This window comes from Tamandua tetradactyla, chromosome 16 (assembly GCF_023851605.1).
Source record: "Tamandua tetradactyla isolate mTamTet1 chromosome 16, mTamTet1.pri, whole genome shotgun sequence".
Classification (NCBI taxonomy): domain Eukaryota; kingdom Metazoa; phylum Chordata; class Mammalia; order Pilosa; family Myrmecophagidae; genus Tamandua; species Tamandua tetradactyla.
This window is the reverse complement of record NC_135342.1, coordinates 43585110-43604309: the sequence shown is the minus strand read 5'-3', so window position 1 is coordinate 43604309 and position 19200 is coordinate 43585110. Positions and strand designations below refer to the sequence as shown.

Genomic DNA, 19200 nt, shown 5'->3' with positions numbered 1-19200 from the left:
CCCGCCCCAGCCCCTTTGCTCTGCTCTCCCCATCTCGGTTTCACTTTAGGTAACATCTCAGGAATACTTCTTTCCCGGCGGGTCCAGAAAATGTCTCGGGATCCTGTCTTGGTGGCCCTGCTTGGACCATGTGCCTGTCCAGGTCTGGACCATGGACCTCATTGGAGCTTGGCGTGGGGCCAGCCCCAAGTGAGGCTCAGACTGGGGAGTGAGGGGGTGGGGCTGGTCCTGTTGGAGCTTAGGATGCTGTGGATGCAGGAGGAGCCTCTGCCGGCACTGCCCAGGGAAGACTGGCTCCGTGATGGGAGGCAGCAGCTCTTCTGCCCTCTGAGCTTTTTCAGGAAGTACCCACAGCAGTGCGTGAGCAAACAAGAAATGTCTTAGCTTTAGGGGCAGACCCAAGGCCCTGATCTGCAGAGATGGGGGTCTGATATTTTGGAGTTTCAGCAGATACCCCGCAGTGTCTGTTGACTATTGCCCCCAGGAAGATACTCTGCCCTCTGCTCCATGCCTTCTCCCCGCCCCCGATCCGAGAGATGCCAAGCTGTTCCTTTAGGTCTCCTCCAGCCATTTTACAGATGGCAGGACCAAGGCTTAGAACAGGAGGGGTTGGTGTTGCACCCCCTTTGTTTTTGTCACTTGATCCATGTAATGATTCTTGACAGAACGTTGATGTAGGATGTTGTTACAAATGGGGAAACCGAGACTCAGAGAGGGGAAACAGCTGGCCCAAGTTCATGCATGTCAGTAGGGGAACAATTTAGGCATCTTGCAAGATCCCTCCAGTACTACCTCCTCCTTTTCTCATGTTGGGGTATTTCTGTGACCTGGGTGGAGTCTGGGCTGCAAGACCAGGTGGCACCTTCAGGGCTCCGAGGATATAGTCCACTGGGTCCTCATCCCCCAGCTGCATCCCCGTAGGCTCCCCATGGAGAGGTCTTCCCTGCCTTTGATGCAAATTCTTGCACTTTCCTGATCATATTCTGGGCTCCTCTTAACACGAGGGGGTCAGCTGTGAGGCATCTCAGCAATTTATAATTCTTGAAAATTCTGTTTGGTGACATGAGTTAGCATTTAATAGACACCCTGCCACCTCCGCTCTCCCTATTGTGACAAGCGCCTGGCAGATTCCTTTTGAGACTCAGGGTAATTGCACCACGCTGCGGACGGGGAGACCACGTCGTGCTTGAGTGCGTCTCAGAAACGTCTCCACAATAGACAGTCAGGTACGAGTTTGCTTGGCTTCAAGGTAATGATTTAAACTTAATTTGACCCTTGATGAGAGAGCCCGTGTTTCTGGTTGGCCGTGGTCTTTCAGTTTGGGCTTGCCTGCCAGGTCTTCAATGGCAGGACAAATAATTCCTTCATAACAAGTGCCTTTCAGAAGATGTCTGCTGCTGACAGCTAATATAGAATTATTGCCCCTGAATGCATTTCTGTAATTACTTCCCAGAGATCTGTCTTTGTGTTAGAAGACATTTCACACTTTAGTAACATAAGTGTTTGGGGAGACCACGAGCAATAATTACGAACAGTCTTTCCGTGCAAATAAACCTAAAAAAAATTATAAAAAGCTAATGCTAAAATTGGTTAGAATCAGGGAGGAATTTCATTTGAATTTGATTCATGTATATGTATTCCAAGTATAATAGCCTTGCCTGTATGGAACCCCTTTTATTTTATTTTATTTTTAAATAAAAGCCATCATGATATAGAGAACCCACTTTCTAATTTTTTGAGCAATCCTGAAACTAAGGACTGATTAAAAGTGACAGGTTGTTTGAGATGGAATAAAGAGGCGTCATCCCGGAGCCCTGATAGGAGACATTTGCGGTAATGGGAAATGAAATGATTCACAGTGTGATCAATAAAAAATTAGCAGCATTTAATAAAAGGTTTCTGCTTCATGTTGACTAAGGAACATCGCAAGCAGTTTGAAATTGGAGTTAAGTGACGGTTGGAGGATGAGCCTGTGGGGGGTGGGGTGGGCAGGGGACGTGTGTGCAAATGGACCACACAACATTAGCCCCGTCACGGACTACGCAGCCAGGCCTGGAAGTTTCCTTTGCGTCCGCCCACTTGACCTTTGATCTGTGGTTAATCCTCCAAATCTCTGCCGTGGGCTCCTAACTGGGTGGGAATGCGTATCTCGGAGTCCGAGGCCAGCCCCACGCATGCCCATTTCAATCCACTCCCCTGGGAGGGTGCTCCCTGCTCGAGGGATGTCTGCGGGGTTCTCCGTGGTGGAGGGTGTTTGTATTGCCTGGGCTATTGGCATTGTTTCGTCGGCTGCATTAGGAATCCCAGTTTCTGGAGACATCCTGGAATGTCTTACAGCCCACTTGTGGGATTCCAAACACCCTCTTGGGGTCTGGGGATCCAGACTGCTGGCAGACCTTAGTGAGTGGGCCAAGTTCAGGAGCGGAGAGGCACCTGTGGTCTCCTGAAGCCGCTTGCATGCGAGCGTCCTTGGAGGTGGGCTGGGGTCACCCTGCCGCCCGCCAGGTGTGCCTTGGCGGGGGTTTCGATCGGAGCCTGCTTTTCAAAAGCCAAATATGTCACCATCCAGCATCTCCCTCAGTAGCAGCAGCGTGGTGAAACCACTCCATCAGGCGCTCCTTTTTCTCCAGGCGCTACTTTAGCGCTCCCCGGAACACAACGCGCACCAGGCTGTCTCCATGCCCGGCAGTTTGTTAATTTTTAAAGTCTTTACACAGCCTCTTCACTGTGGCTGGGGGGAGAGGGGGTTCCCTGCCTCCTAGGCTCTTCAGGGAACCGGATCAGGAGAGCAGGAGAGCAGGGTCAGTTGAGGAGTTGGGGGTCAGCTGGCCTCTGGGCCCGGGGCTGCTGAGTAGCAGTGCAGGGAATCCTTTCAATACCCCATCCTGGGCCAGTGGGCAGGACCAGGGTCCCTTCCTGGCTTTATCCTGGTCATCTTGAAGCCCTCCCCAGAGATGCAAACTCTGTGCAAATGGATGTTCAAATATTAGAGTGGGGAGGGCCCTTCCAGGCTGCTTCATTCACTCATTCATTCAACACGTACTTAAGAGCCCCTGCTGGGTATGAGGCCCTGTGCCGGGTGCTAGGGGAGTCGGGGCAGAGGCAGGAAAGTAGGGTGACCGTGCCCTCCGAGAGCTTACTTCCTGGCACAGGAGACCTTCAGATCTCCCCATAAGTAAAAGTACAATGACAGCTTTGGTTACAGCTGCGATACAAGTGCAAGGGAGAGGGACCCAGCAGGACTGACAGCTCATATGAGGGGGGCCTGGCCACAGAAGGGGCAGATTCACCGGGCTGAACCTGGAAGAAGGAGTTGGCCTGGTGAACTTTTGCAGACGTTTTAGAGTTACAGCCCAAGTCTTTCTGTAGAAGCACCGCCGTATGGGGTCTCGGTGACGAAAGCAGACAGAAGCAGGGCCTTCTTAGCCTAGGGGTAGCTTGGCTGCAGTCTGCCCTCGGGCCTGCCCCAGGCGCAGCGTGAGTCACTAAGGAGCGCTGTTTCAAAAAACGGCTGCCGCAGAGTCCATGCCAGATGGGGCAGCCAAGGCCCAGATTTGCCTGGGTCCCACAGTGAATGGGACGTGGCCCTGGAGCTCTGGGCTCCCCGCCTGTGCCATCTGTGTTTGCCTTTGACCCCGAGCCACGTGTCCTTAGCCTGGCCACTGCTTCTGTCTTTGGGGACAAACCCCTCCCCCTGCCCCTTTTCTGCTAGCCACAGGGCTCCTCCGTCCACCGTGACCACAAAGTGCCGGTGTGCACCCCAACATCCTTGCCTTGAGTTCTGCTCCGGGACCAGGAGTGATTAGGAGTGTCAGGCCGCAGCGCCGGCCACAAATTAGCCGGATTTATCGGCTCCCCGGGCTGCCTGGCCATCCTTCCGCCCCTGCCTTCTTCCAGCCTTGCTTTTCCACCTCCTCCTTCCCGGCCGCCGTCAGAGACAAAGCATGAAAGCGAGGAGAGGGCAGGATGGTCACGGCCTCAGGAGGTCACGAGGAGGTAACAGCATACAATTTTCATGGTTCCAGGGTGGTTTTGTCCGACTGTTCTTCATTACCGCACGCGGCGAGACCAGTTTTATTAAGATTGTAAGGCTTGGAGGAACAACTCCGTTAACTATTTGCCGGAAAATATAATTCTGTTTTCTTTTTGGTAGGGGTGTTTGTGATTGCTTTTTCTCCCCGCTTGCTTCCTGCTCCCCCTTCTTTCCCTCCCTTCCTGGCTTTCACCATCCTTCCCTTCCCACTCCTTCCTTACTGGTCAGAGTTGGGAGCTACACCCAGGTGTGCTGTGGGGTGGGGATGCTGCCTGCTCTTTTCACCTTTGTGGGTTGGGCTCAGCACTTGAACAACCCCAGGGAGGGTAGAATCATTAATTCATTCATTCACTCATTCATTCATGCATCTAGTTGTCTTTCTGGATCACCCATAGAGGACAAGGTGCTTGTGACAGAATTCCAGCTTCACCAGGATAGGGAACTTTGTTTTGCCCTTGGGTGCTTCTGCAGCTCCTTGCACAGTGAATGGTTCATAGCACGTGCTCAGTAGATGCTTGTTGAATGACTGAAGATGTGCAGTTTTTGTGTCTGCTCTGGCTCCAGCCTTTGGAGTGCTTACAGCTGACCAGGGCCTGGGGTGGAAGAGACCCAGAGCAGAGTCACTCAGGGGGTGGTCCCCCATAGGAGCTTCTACCGCCCGAGCAGGAGGCGGTATCCTCCACATTTTGCAGGTAAGGAAATCGAGGCTCAGAAATGACGTGTCTAAGCTCACACAGGAATGGAACTTGAACCCAGGTTCTCAATCTCCAAAGAAGGGACCCTTTCATCACTGCCCGGGCAACTTCCCTGACTGCAGGGAACCCGCAAATCGCCTGGGCCGTAAGAGTGTACCCCTGGTGAAGGCCTCGGTGGGCAGCCTCCTGACCTCATTTTGCCCTCCTAGGTTTATAGTTTGGCCCACAACCTGTTTCTTAAAACTTGAAACAACATTTAAAAATCTAGAGATTTCATATTAAATTGTAGATTTTCTTCTTTAATATAAAGCAACTGATCTGATTGGAGTGGGCCTTTTCCATAGAGTGCCCAGGAGAGTTGAGTAGGGGCCATCCCTTTGGGGTTTTATATGCCCCTCATGATCCCCCAAGTTCGTATTCAACCCTTCCACACATTTGTATTACCTGAAGGCATTGGAGGTGTGAGTCTTGGTCTGTTTGTCATCTGAGTGTCATGTGTGCTGTTCGTCCATTCAAGCCTCAGTTTCCCTGGGAGGACCTAGGCCCACATCACCAGCCAGGCCGGGGCAACCCAGGGGGGCTTTTGTGCTCCAGCCCAAGTCAGGGTCAGTGTGTCAGACTGACATGGCTTTGGAAGCCCGTCCACGGAGCCACCTCCATTGACAAGAGGGCAGCAGCTTCCCCTGCCCCCCACCCCCCAACAGTCATCTGGAGGTTGCTTTCACCTTTAAGAAGTGGGACTTGGAAGGCAAATTAGGTGTTAAAATACCTGCCCACAGTTCTGCTGCCAAGGGGACCCTTCAGGCTGAGTTTAGAGGTTACCCCACTACCATGCCCTGCAAACATCTTAAACCTGAAGACAAATAATGGCTGCCTCGTGGAATTTGGGGCCAGCCATGGATGGCACCAGTGGGGTGCCTAACGGCAGTGGGCCAGCTCCTTGCTGAGCCTGGCCCAGCCCCTCCTGTCCATTCAGCACGGATGCTTTTCCAGATGCTTCTCCTTCAGCCCAGGTGAAGGAAACGTCTGTGAAGACGTTCCCTTTCCTACAAGCAGGGTCCAAGCCAACTGAGTGGAGGCTGCAGCGAGGGTGAGACCTGGTGCCTCGGTTCCTGGAGGCCCCCTCCCCGTCTTGCCCTGCGGGATATGCGGCTAGTGAAACCGTTTGCAGGAAGCATTCGGGCTGTTGGGATGCAGGCTGTGCTTTCTATTTAAAAAAAAAAATCGCTGCTCCAGGGTAAACACTTTGGAAACAGTAGACACCTAGGTCCTGGACCCTGTTCTGTCGGGAGCCCCCCAATACATCCAGAGGGAGGGCAAAGGGACAGTGGGCTTGTAAACTGTGGAGTGAACACCATTATATTGTCTGCCCGGAGCGTGGTCAGGGATGCCGATGTTTCGTGGAGGAGGCCCCGAGGCCTTGTCACTTACAGCTGCCCAGCAAGCGGGGAGGAGAGCCAGGACTTGAACTCAGAGCTTTCTCTGCTGAGCTAGTGGAGATTTGTTGATTTATTTTTGCAGACATTTCTGTGCCTTTCAGGGGGGCATGTGTCCTGTCCACTCCTTAGGAGCATGAGATGTGTACCTGGAAAAGAAAGCCCTTGCGGATGTGATGTCTCTAACTCTTGTCTGGATCTTTTTTTTTTTTTTTTTAATGCTTTATGGTGGGAGGGTCACACTGCATTCTTTTTCCATGTGAATATCCCAGTATTGCAGCATGATTTTTGAGTGGTTTTTTTTTTTTTTTTTTGGTGCATGGGCTGGAAATCGAACCCAGGTCTCCTGCATGGCAGGTGAGAATTCTACCACTGAACTACCCGTGCACCCCTTCTTGTCTGGGTCTTGATGCTGCCCCTTTGGGCTGAGTAATAAAAACAGCAACAAGAGTATAGCTACCGTTTTATCAAGTTTTATCATAGGCCAGCCCTTGAGGTTTGTAGGTGGCACCTCATAAAAACAATTTAGCTTAATAAAGTGAGACTCAGGGATGGGAAGTGACCCAACCAAGGTCCCGCAGCTGCCAAGTGGGGCAGTGTGGACCAGCCTGGACAGACGGACCCCACAGCTGTGGTTCTTTTCTGTTCTTGCTCTGGCATTCCCACCGTCCCTGGAACGTGAGTCCGGTGGTCTGCTGCTTATGTGTGCCATTGCTTCATACTTGTCCTTATTTCAACTGCTTGGTCTTGCCAGCCCTCCTGGACTCCCTGACACGGCATCCCTGATGTGTCCTGTGTAATTGGGTTCCCTGGTCAAGCCCCAGATGTGGCTTGAATTCACCATCTGGTGGTTCTGATTTCTGCCGAGGCGCGTGGTGTGCTCTCCCATCCAAGTCTGATTGGGAGGAGAAATGAGAAGCAAGGAAACTTCCTGGGACTGCCCAGCAGCCAGACTCCGCAGCCTCCCTGCCCTCCCCTGCCGCCCCTCCCTCACACTTGGGCCCACCCCCTCCTCTTCCTGCCTGCCCGGGCTCCGCCCTCCTCTTGGCTGCCCCACACTCCACAAGGCTCCTGAGCGTCTCCCCACGTGTGTGATACCCAGCCATGTGCCCCACCATCTCTGCTGACATCCTCCAGGTAAAAGCCTCACCTGCACCTCACCAGGAGGGCAGGATGTGCTTATTGTGGCACAGAAGGCGTCGGCAACCAGGCAGGAGAAGGGACCTACTCAGGGTCACTCAAGGGGGCCGGTTAGGTGGGGAGTGGGGTGGGGACTAGAGCCAAGCCCGGACCCCTGGTCCCTGCTGTTCCCGTGGCTGTGGGCACTTACCAGCCATCCCGCCTCTTTGACACCCACTGAGCCTTTGCTCACTCACCTGCCCCGTACCAACTAAGCCTCTTTCCTGTGCCAGGCTGTGCGTGGGCTTTGAAATGACCAAGATGAATGGGGCTAGAAGTGCCCCGTGTGTTGTAGCAAGGGTGCTTGTGTGGGCCCGGCAGGCAGTAGATGTCCATCCGATATGTGGGGACTGGATGAATGTGTGTGCTCCTTGACACTGGGACGTTGATCTTTTTTTTTTTTTTTTTTTTTTTTAATATTTTCATTGTAAAAACTTAGCAGACAAACATATATTCTTGACGTAAAAACATCCCGTACGTGGTGTACAATCAGTGGCTCACAATATCATCACACAGTTGTGTATTCATCACCACGATCATTTTTTTTAAACATTTGCATCCCTCCAGCAAAAGAAATAAAAAGAAAAAAGGAAAAAGCTCATACATACCATACCCTTCATCCCTCCCTCTCATTGACCACTAGTGTTTCCATCTACCCAGTTTATTTTACCCTTTGTCCCCCCCATTATTTATTTATTTATATGTTATCCATATTTTTTACTCATCTGTCCATACCCTGAATATAAGGAGCATCAGACACAAGGTTCTCACAATCACACGGTCACATAGTAAACGTTGTATCTTTTTACAATTGTCTTCAAGAATCTAGGCTACTGGAACACAGCTCGAAAGTTTCAGGTACTTCTCTCCAGCCGCTCCAATACACCGTGAATTAAAAAGGAATATCTATATGCTGTGTAAGAATAACCTCCAGGATAACCTCTTGACTCTGAAATCTCGGGGCATTGATCTTAAGCCTCTCCACTGCCCTGGTTTTCTGGGCAGATGGGGGCTGCTTCTGGCTTCTTGCTTCCACCGTGTGGACACTCAACCCTGGGACCCCAGAGGCAGGACCCCCAATGGTTCCTGGGAGGTTCTCACGGTACCCAGGGCTCCCCGCTGCCTAGCTGCCTCCCAGGTACCTCCCGGAAAGAGTAGAGGGCCTCTTCCTGGCGAGATTCTCTCTGCCCCATGTCTGGCTGGGGCCTGGGGCCGAGAGGGAGGGACGCTGTCTGGTGTCCCCTGGCTGAGCCTCCCCGGGCTGGCCCTCGTGGGAGGGGGTGGGGCTCCCACAGCCCTGACTCATGCAGGAGAAGGCTTGCTGAGGAAGCAGAACGTGTCCTTTTCCCAGACCTGGCAGCCTAGCAGCAGCTGGCCCCTGGGGCTTCTCCCCTTTCCCTTTTTCCTGGCCCTGGACTCGGTCAGCTGTCCCCTGCCCAGCCCTATTGCAAACATCCCCTTTTTACCCTCCTGTGCAGCACTTAGGAGTGGGGATCTAGAGTCAGAAGACCAAGATTCAAATTCAGGCTCTACCATTCCTTATGTGTGAGCCTGTGTGATGGTCAGCCCCTTCAAAGTGGGGTATCAGTGGTACCCATGGCACAGGGTTATTGAGGTGATGGAAATGGAACGAGGTGAGGAAATGTTCCAGCAAGTGCTCAGATGTGCTCAGCAGCCCTTCGGATGCAGGGCAGGCCAGCTCCCTCCTCCAGCCTGGCTAGCCTCTGCTGCCCCTTCCCGGGGGCCCCTCCACTTCCCCGGCACCCCTCGCAGCACATTGCCTTCTGCAGTCCTGCTGCCACTCTCTTGCTGCCATCTCAGATGAAAGCCCTTTCTCGAGGGCAGTTGGTGCAGCGGGACTGTTTGAGGCCTGGGCTGGGAAAATTCAGTTTTCTGATGAAAAGCATTGAAAGCTGAAAGTTTTTCTGTTGACTCTGTTGGCTCACAGAAAGCCCCTTCCAGCCCATATCTTGAGCTCAAGGATTCTGGGGTGCAGTGGGTGTGGTGTAGTGGGGTCTACTGGTGTGGGTGTGCCTTCTGCTCCTGGTTTGGGGAAGAGGCTGGCAGGTCAGAGTGGCCCTGTCATAGATGAGCTTGAACCATTTGAAATCGCCAAAGGTTGACATTTTTGGCCTACAGAAATGGCAACTTCATGGGTTCAAACTAATACTACTTCTTTGAAATCAATTATTTAATTCATTCATTCAACCCTTATTGAGTTCCCACTGTGTGGCCATCTCTGTGCCAGGGGCTGGGGAGAGGGTACTGAGCAAATGCTAGCACGGCCCCCCGCCCTCATGGAGCTTATAGTCTCATGTGTGTCTCTGTGGTTTCCCGTTACTACTGCTGTGCAATGAACTATCCCAAAGCTTAAGTGGCAATGATTATTTTTCACAGTTCTATGGGCTGACTGGGCTTAGTTGGGGTCTCTCAGACAGTGGAGGCAGGAGCTGGCTGGTGTCACTGTCAACCACGGCCCCACCTGGGCGGCATGTCCTCGGTGGCTTCCTCCCATGACTGGTCGGCCCTAGGTGCTGGCAGCCCGGAGCTCAGTGGGGCTGTTGGCTGTGGGACCTACACGCTGTCCCTCCCTGTGGCTTGGCTTCTCGTGGCCTGGTGGTTGGGTTCCAGTGGGGAGTGTCCCAGGAGACAAGGAGACACAGGCGGAAGCTGCGAGCCTCCTTGCGACCCAACCTCACGAGTCCCAGAACATCACCTCTGCCATGACCTATTGGTCCAGCGAGCCACGAAAGCCGACCCAGAGGGGAACTGTGGAGAGGAACAGACCCTTTTTCATGATGGGGTTGGGGAGTACAAGGTTTCTGTTCAGAAAAGCAGGTGGGATGGGAGACATTGTGGCCACTGTCTTTGGAAAATGCATCCTGGCGTAGGGGACAGAGAGCAGATAAACGAGGCCATGAGGTATGACTGCATGTCGTATCAGGTGCTTCGAAGGCAAGGTAGGGAGCTGTGGGCCAAGCGCAGGGACCCCAGGTGTCACTGGTGCTGAGCCTGCGGGCTGAGCCGTGTGAGGCAAGTGAAGAGTTAAAGGGAACTTTTTGCTGCCCAGGGAACGGGCGTGCAGCTCTGGGCGGGACACAGTTGGCAGGTCAAGGACCTGGAAGAAGGTCTGTGCAGCTGCGGAGATGAGTGAGGTCAGGGAGGTCAGCAGAGACCTTGTGGACTGTGATGAGGATCCTCATGGGACTTTGAAGGGGGTTACACATTCCTTGGCCCTTGGCACTTTGGGTTTTTTTTTTTTTTTTTTTTTTTTTTTTTTTTACTGAATCCCTGCTGTGGGGAGACCATGGGGTGCAGCGGTTAAGAACTTTGGAGTCAGATTTATCTGTGCTTGATGCCCGGCCCTGCCTCCCCTGGCTGGCCTGGCTTAGGCTTCATCACCTCTTGGAGTCCTGGTTCTCTTGCCATAGGGCTCCCGGGCTGCCTGTGGGAGGCGAGGTGTGAGAGGAGCTCAGGAGGTGCCTGGCATACAGCGAGTGCTCAGTAAACGGTACCAACTGCTCCTACTGGATGCCTGGACCAAAGGAGGGGAGTGTAGGTCCCGGGGAGCAGCTTCCTTGTGAGTCTTCCAGGCGGAGCTTGCATGAAGGCAGCCTTGTTGCCCACCCCAGCATGTGGCCTCCAGGCAGAGTTGACATCCTTTCTCCTGGACCTTCCTCGGGTGAGCTCTGCTTCAAGTTATTCCACACAGCCCCCATCAGGCCCGGGGAGGGGCCAGGGGAAAGGAGCCAGCGGCCCCATTTTCGGGAAATTGTCCCCAGCCCTGAGGCCTCTGCAGAAGGCAAGGGCAGCCCAACCCTCTTCTCGGCCTCCTGGCTTTGCTCCTCAGGCCCTCGAGTTGTTGAGTGCCCCGTAGGTCAACTGAAGGTCAGGCCCAGGTCACACGCCAGTTGCCTGGAGGTCACCGTGTGGGAAACATGAGGCAGCTCTCAGGGTGGGGCTGAGCCAGGTCTGGGTGCTCCTTCGGACTACACCCCGCCCTAAGGCAAGGACCAGTGGGGCCTCTCGGACTAGACAAGTGTGGCACTTAGAACCCGCAGGCTCATCTCCAACTAGATGGAGCTGGGTCAAGGGTGTAGGGAAGGGCAGCCCATGTGCCCTCAAGGGTTTACCTAACCGAGCTGCTCCGGTGGGAGCTGGAACGGGGAGACCCCAGAGCATGCTCGGGGAAGTGGGGGGCCCTCGGTGCTCCTATCCTCGCAACTGGGTCTCCGAGTGTTGGGGGGCTTGGGCCAGGGGGAGGGGCATGCTGCAGTCCTTGCCGGGCTTTGGATGAGCCCTCGGAGCTTCTGCTTTCTCATCTGCAAGTAGAGAAATACCACCATTTGCTCCGACTTTTCTTTCTGTTATGAGGCTCAAATCCTGCTGGGGCATGAAAATGCCTCGCACAGAGTGAAGAGTTGCCTAGGACGGTGGGTCTCTGTCCTTGAGGCTGTGAGTCTATTGAAGCAGCACAGGGGCCCTTGGGGACTGGGTCTTCAGGGAAGCTCTGCATCCCAGAACTTCTTCAGGCCACCTTGCCTTTTCCCTCTCTGACTTCATCCTCCCGTGTCCCAGAGATCAGGTGAGCTCCCAGCCAGTGCCCCTCTGCCCTCCTCGCTTCCCCCCCACCCCTCTCCTTTCTGGGCAGCCACCCTGCCTTCCTATTAGTAGATAGCGGCAGGGGAGGTGACAGTTCCTTAAAACAGATTTATACTCTTGGATGACTTTATGGGTTTTTGCCTTATAAAAACCCGAGAGTTGACATTCTGATTTATCTACTCCTGAGTCAACAGGATGTACCAGATTTAAAGAGACCAAATGCACTATAATGTTTGTGGTTCCAGTCGTGGATTAGATGAGCTATTATGGAAAGTGCTGCCAAGTAAATATGGCAAAAAAAAAAAAAATAAATAACAGGGGAATAATTTAAATATGTCTATTAAATTGTGTGTTAAGTAAAATAGTACGAGAGTGGTGCTGAAGGTAACTTATTATCTGGAGCGTCCGTGTAGTAGATAAAACTGGAATTATGGTTCTTTTTTTCCTGCCCGACAGAACATTTTTTTTTATTAAGGGAAGAGACTGTAAACTAGGAATTTCAGAGACGGGCGCTTGACTGTGTAACCATGGTTGTGTGATGACTTATAATATTGAAGTCTCCAAATGATATTTCTCATTTCTTTGCTTTCTATTTCTTGCCCTCGCCGCAGCAGCAGATCAGATTTCCTGAGATAAATATGCTGCCCAGCTTTTAATGGGATTTCTGTAGTGCCGGGAGTTGGCATGGTCTGATAATAAAAGAACCTAAAAATTGTACATCCCTTAATTGGTAAGAAGAGAGATGTTTTGATGGGCCACAAATGGAAACATTGATTTTTACTGCCTCCATGCAGCTCCAAGTGGTGTGTTGTGCAATGTCCCCACGTCGGAAGGCGGCAGCTGGCTTTCCGATGAGCTGATTTGTGTTCCCAGGTTCTTGATGTCGGGTGCTTGGAAATGCGTGTTCTGTGTGGATGGGAGAAATAGAACCCTTATAACATTATCTATTTCTAAATGGAAATATTTATAAGATGGTGGTTTCCACCTCGAATCAAATGTATTCTTAGCTTTGTTCCTTTCTTGCTTTGGCGACCAGCCTTTGCGGGTTTTAAAGGTTGTGCGCTGAAGCCTTTTTCTGTCACTGGAATGCACGTGCACACACATCCATATGTTTGCACATTCATTAATGCTTGCATACATGTCTTTCCATGTAACAGAGATCTCTTTCTTTGAATTTTAAATCATCACTGTTCGTTTCTGGACTGGTCGATCCATTTTCCCAGACAGGCTGGAGGAATACATAGGGCGCGCTTTGATTTTCCAATCCAAGAGTCTCTGTCTTTTAATGGGTGAGTTTAACCTAGTGACATTTATTAGGATTGCTGATATATTCTGTGTATTATATTTACAATGCTTTCCTTGCACTTTGATTTACGAGTGCGTGATGTATCCCATTAATCTCTAAGATTGGAGGCTGCGTGCCATTTCCCACAGACGTGCGGAAAAGCGCACCAGACAAGGCATCAGGATGTGGAGTTAAGCGCCTGGAGGGTGCGGTGTGTGTTGCACTGCTTGGCTGGATGCCAGGCCCCTTATCTGTGTGGTGGGAAACGGTGCTGTCCCTCTCTGTGGGTAGGGGACTGGACCACATGAGCCCTTAAGCCCCCTTAGCTCTAGGAAGTGTGTGGCAGTGAAATAGGGGCACGAGTGTGCAATCGTATCTTTGGAAGAGTGCAAAATGCCACCTGAGTCCAAGGTGTCGTCACCAGGGTCCTTTACTCACTTTGCTGTACAGACTCGCCACACGTTGGCACGGTGCTGGGCAGAGAGGAGGTGTTTGGAAGAAGCTGGCTGAATGATTTCAAGATCCTTTCTCACACTCTGGGCTGATATCGGGTCAAGAGTGAAGGCTTGGATGCTTTTTCAGCGTGCGATTTGACCATTCCTGGTTCTTTAGGCACATGTGCTTCCTTTAGCCTCGAATCAGGACATCTTTGCAAAGAACCAAGCTAACATCCCATTGCTTATTGTGTGGAAGGCGAATGTGGCTGAGATCTCCCAGCTCTAAATCAAAAGGCTTAGGGGAAAGCCAGAAGTTTAGGCGCTTCAATAGCAGCGGGAAAACCAACGTAGGCTCGGGGATATGCGGACCAGAGTGGGATTTTTAGAAGACTCAATGCTAAGGTGTTTTCACCTCCCTGGCAGGTCATGACCCCCAGCATCTGTGCACAGAGGGCAGGTGACAGGAAACCTCCCTAGAAGATTTGCAGTAAGAATTAAAGAACCTCGTTGAGAATTATGGCGCCACAGGCCATAAGAAAACATAGATTAATACACCGAGAGGTGTCACGAATAATGGACCCCGGGAGGTAGAGTAATTAAATGTATCTTAACAAATGCTGGGCAGTTCTTTTAAAATCCCTTTCCCGAGACCCCATCCGCTGACACGGAGTGTTTTCTTCCCGTTGGCAGGAGGTCTGGAAGGAGAGCCGGAGTGCGAGCGGAAAACCGGCCGTGTGCTGGAAGACAGGAACAGCGTGACAAGTCAAGAGGAGAGAAATGAGGACGATGAAGACATGGAAGATGAGTCAATTTACACCTGCGATCACTGTCAGCAGGACTTTGAGTCCCTGGCGGACCTGACAGACCACCGGGCCCACCGCTGTCCTGGAGGTAATGCTAAATAGCGCCGGCATATTCTGACAGGTGGTTACACGGATAATTGGACATAGCAACAGCTTGAAGCCTCGAGTGAGATTAAAGAATTAATAATGTAATTTTACAGCTAATGTCATTTTATTGTGGTATCTTGGGTACCTGGTAGCTGCTTTTTTTACTTTTTTTTTGGTAGCCGCTTTCTTAAATAAAATTAAAAAAATAAAAGCATCGGCTTTCTGACAGTCAGGCGTTCGGCAGGGGCTCCCCCATCCTCTCTCCTCGCTGCACCCTTTAGTACATAAGCTGTAGTGGGTGACTTTGTACCCCAGATTTCTGGAAAGCCTTTTGGAAATCCAGCAATTAAGAGGTTGTTAGCGCAGAGTTAAACAGCTTAAGTGTGGAAGGCTGCGTGAAGGAGTGGGCTTGGAGGCAGGGCCTGCGATGGGAAAGGAGAATTTCAAAGGCCCAAGAAGAGTGTGTGAGAAGGAGGAGAAAGGTGGCTGGGGTGCCTCTGAGGAGGTGAGCAAGGCCACAGTTTTAACAGGAGCAATTTAAACCTCATGCATCATGTGGTGTGTTTGGGTTTTGTGGGACAGGTTGGCTGGGGTGTGTGCATTCTTCCCTGGGGCATGGCTGCCATGCTTGGAAAAGAGGGGTAGATGTGGTCCAAGATTTGCGTACAGGGGGTCCTGGGCTTACACAGCCATTCCAGGATCTCTGCTGTGTTGTGGAAACTGGTTTGTGGCGAGAGGGCCTAACATTTCAGGCCAGCATGTGAAAGGAGAGCTGTCAGCTATTAAAGTGGGCTCTCTTTTGGGGGAAATTTGCTGGCACGATGTAGGTTGAGACTCAGAGCTTTCAATTCCCCTGCCCTTCCTGCCATCTTGGAAGTTTGAAACCCAAGCATTTGGGGAATGGCTATGACTTTCCCTCTAGTGACATCCATGCCTGGCAGCCCTGGCGACACCAGGTCCTCTTTCTTGACCTTGGGGGCCAGATATAAAAAACAACAGAACCAAGAGGACTCTCCTTGCAGTTTTGAACTGTTTGGGGCTCAGTAATCCAGATTCCAGCCATTTGGAAATTGTGATATTTCAACCAGAATCTGAGACAATGTTTAATTTGTAATCCTATAGTCAGAATCGGGAGGAACTTGCGGGGCTAGCTTTTCCAGTCTGCTTGTTTCCCAGAGGGAAATAACACGGCTTTGAGAGGGACAGATGATTGATTGACCAAGTGACCACAGTGCCCTTTGCGAGCTAAGTCAGGCGCCTTTTAGGATTGGGGCGGTTGACCTTCTTTCTATGCGAGAAAAGAATAGATACGGTTATTTCTTGATTTAGCTGAGAATTGAGGTAGAATCTCAACTGTTAGAGAAAAAAAGTATTGTCACTACTTTAAAAACAAATCAATTAATTGGTCTTCTAATTAAAAGCTACTCTTTATGTTTCCAGTGTAAAACACCCCGTCTCATCTGCTCTTTAGAGCAGGGCTGCTCAGAACCACCGCAGAGCAATGCTCTGTTGAGTCTCTGCAGCTCGTCCTGTGAGAATACTTTCCCCTCGTAACGCAGGCTGCCCCTGCCTCCAGATCTTCAGAATCCAGGAGATTTTCATGTTTCTCAAATGCCCTTTTGAGAATGGTGGCAAAAGTCGGTGTTTCTAGGTGGAGAAGGGAACAAGTGAGAAGAGATTTTAGACTTTGGGGCCTACAAGTGGGGCTCTGTGCCGGAAGTAAGAAATGGTGGGTTTCTGTGCTCCAGCCCTGGGCAGGGCTCTCTCCCCAGTGGTGGGCTCATCTCTGATCAGCTCAGACTCAGGCTGGCAGTCCCCGTTTGGGGGCTCCCCAGCCTTCCTGATTGATGCTGGTGGTATCCTCCCGTCCTCTTGCTCGGCTTCTAACAGGACCCCACTTATGACCTCCGTGGGGACTCGGGAGCTGGAAACATTCCCAAACCCCGAGCATCGGGAGGGAGTCAGAAATTCCTTGAGAGAGTGCGGGAAACGACCTTGCTTAATGGCATCCCTGAGAAATTCCTTCCTGCCCAGTAAAGGTGTGACTCAGTCTGGGAGATTTCCCCAGACATGGAAAGGGCCTATGAAGAGTTCTTTTCTAGGTTCTGAGGATTGTCCAGTGACCAGGTGAACTTGTGGCTATTGCAGGGGTGTTATTTAAAGCAGTTCCCTACTAGGACCCTTCCATATGCCCTTCCATCATGCACTGGTTTTCAAATTGTGCCCAGAGATGTTTCTAGGGGCTTTGGTGTGTGTGCGTGCACGTGTGCATGTGTTTGTGTGTGTGCGCCTGTGTCTAGGGAGTGAGGCGATCCTACTCCAATCAGCCTGATTCACCTTTAAGAGTCTGTTTTATACACTGGGCTTTAGCATTAGAGGTTTGAAATTGGCCTATGCTCTAAGGAACCAATGCAGCGATTCAGTAGCAGCCCCTCTTAGTCCAGGCGCACGGGTCTGCTCAGTGCTCGCCCCTTGGTCATTGGCCAGAAGCCCCCCACCCTGCCACATGCTAGGAGCTGGGGACACCGACATTGCTGTCCTCCTGGAGTGTGCACTCTGGAGGGAGAGGTGGCTCCTGGACAGCCCCCTGGGGAATGATTTGGACAGGGCTCAAGCTGTGCTGGGGCCAGGCAGGCTGCGGTGCTGGGCAGGTGTTTCCGAAGGAACAGGAGGTGTCATTTAGGGGACAGGTTTGGCAGCCAGTGGGGCCCTCCCTGCTGGTATGTGTGAGGGGCCCGGGGGCAGGGCCTCCTGTCTGTTCATCCTGCTGTCCATTCTTTCCTGAGTCATGGACTCGAGTGTGCGGTGAGTTGTCACTGGTGGGAGACGTAGGCGGCACTTCCCTCCCCAGGCAGGTGTGTCTTGGAGAGGTTAGCCCATCCTATGCAGTGGGACATCCAAGTGGGTTCGTGTTTTAGGAGGAGGGCAGTGTGGTGGGGTGTGGTGGGATGAAATTGTGAGTGGCATGCTCTTGTACTTGGTTCTTCTTTAGAGCTGCCTCTGCAGAATGACTCCTTGGCTCTTTCTGTGGCAGTAGGGGTGGGGGACAGGCCTTGCTCTGATGGATAATCTGGGAGAGTAGCTCCTCATTTCTGTGAAACTTTACCAACTTCCTAGCAGCATACACCACCTTCCACTGATATTTTTGCCCAGCATGTGTCTGCCCCTTTCCTCTGAGCTCCATGAGCTTCTGTCTCTGCCTTTTGATTTCCCTGAACCCAACTTTCAGGGATGAGCTTTCATAGGAAGCGTCAGCAGTGAAGGCTGGGGATTTTCTCAAGTGGGGGAGCCTCATGCCAGAAGGGTGCTGATGGTATTTATAAGGAAGACCCCTCTCCTCCCCACCCCACCCTGGGATACCCGGGCTTCTCTGCCCCAAAGCCCTGTGCGTTCCCAGCTGAAAGCTAGAGAAACCCCTTCCCCACTGCTTCTCAGCAGCGGTGACTGCAGGATCCAGGAGAAGTTGTTGAAATGCAGACTTTAATAATGCAGACAAGCCCAACAAGTCTTATCCATCTCCCTCTATCATTTTTGACCAAGGAGAAGCCAACCTCAAAACTCACTGGGTATCGAGTATTTGCATCTTCATAACACAAAATGAAATGAGCAAGAACCAACCCACCCCGGGTTGGTGGCTTCTCATGCCCCCAGCACGGTTTGACTTGTCTCTGTCTCCTTCCAGCCCCTGTCCACGGGTATCAAATACCTAAGGGGCACAAGCACCTACTGTTTATATCCGGCATTTGCCACTTTGCATTTTCTTCTTCTTCTTTTGTTTTTTTTTGCTTTTAAAAAGGGAAATTTATTAAGTTACAAGTTTACTGTTCTAAGGCTGTGAAAAATGTCCAAATTGAGGGAACCACGTCGCATTTTTTGAATGGATTCCCACTTTGTTGTTCAGTTTTCTCCATTCTCATATTTTTGTACACTCCTTCTTTTAAACAGCAGGGTTATGTAAACCTTGGGTTATAGGTACTGTGTCCATATGCTGGAAAAATAATAAATTCAGACTTAACTACCAGTAGGGCAGGTTTGTGGTGGTGTGTAGGGGCTGCCCTGCCAAGCCTGATGGACCTTCCGCTCCGGTGCAGGCATCACCGGCAGCCACAAAGTAGCACATGGTCAGAGGACTGGCAGTGGCCACTGGAGTTGCTGGGTGTAGGATCCCATTGGTTTAGGTCCCGCGGACTTGAAATAACATCAGTGAGTGAGCAGAAGCTTTGCTGCGACATGATTTGGGCAGCATTGGCCAAGTAGATTTGGGTTCTGTGAGTGGTTGCAGGGGGTCTTCCATCACCCAGGAGCTGCGAGGACGCGCCGCCTTTAGAAAGGATCACTGGGGACTGCGTGGGGCACCGCAGAAGCAGGCGCAGGAGGTTTGTCTGAGTGGTGGGCTGATCCCCAGTGATTTCTGATGTGTTTACCTGGGCAGGTCATGTGTGGCCTTTGGTCCGGGTTCAGATGGCATGTTTTGTGTTTCCTGGCACACATCCCACCTTATTTATAGATGCTGCATGATTTAGACTAGGCACCGATTTGGCCCCCAGGCATTGGGCTGGCTGTCATTCTTCAGCCCCCCCCCCCCGTCACCCCACATCCACCCCCCCATGTGCCGGCAGCAGGCTTGTCCACAGGACTCTACG

At 51.8% G+C, this 19200-nt stretch overlaps 1 protein-coding gene across 3 annotated transcripts in view; it reads left to right on the top strand.

The window, feature by feature from the left end:
• The window catches only part of ZNF423 (zinc finger protein 423), a 324971-nt gene that overhangs the window by 89707 nt on the left and 216064 nt on the right, over positions 1-19200 (top strand). For all 3 annotated transcript variants that reach the window (XM_077132358.1, XM_077132361.1, XM_077132357.1), the window contains exon 3: positions 14358-14558. In XM_077132358.1, the coding sequence (XP_076988473.1) occupies positions 14358-14558 (201 nt within the window). The remainder of the gene's footprint in view (positions 1-14357; positions 14559-19200) is intronic.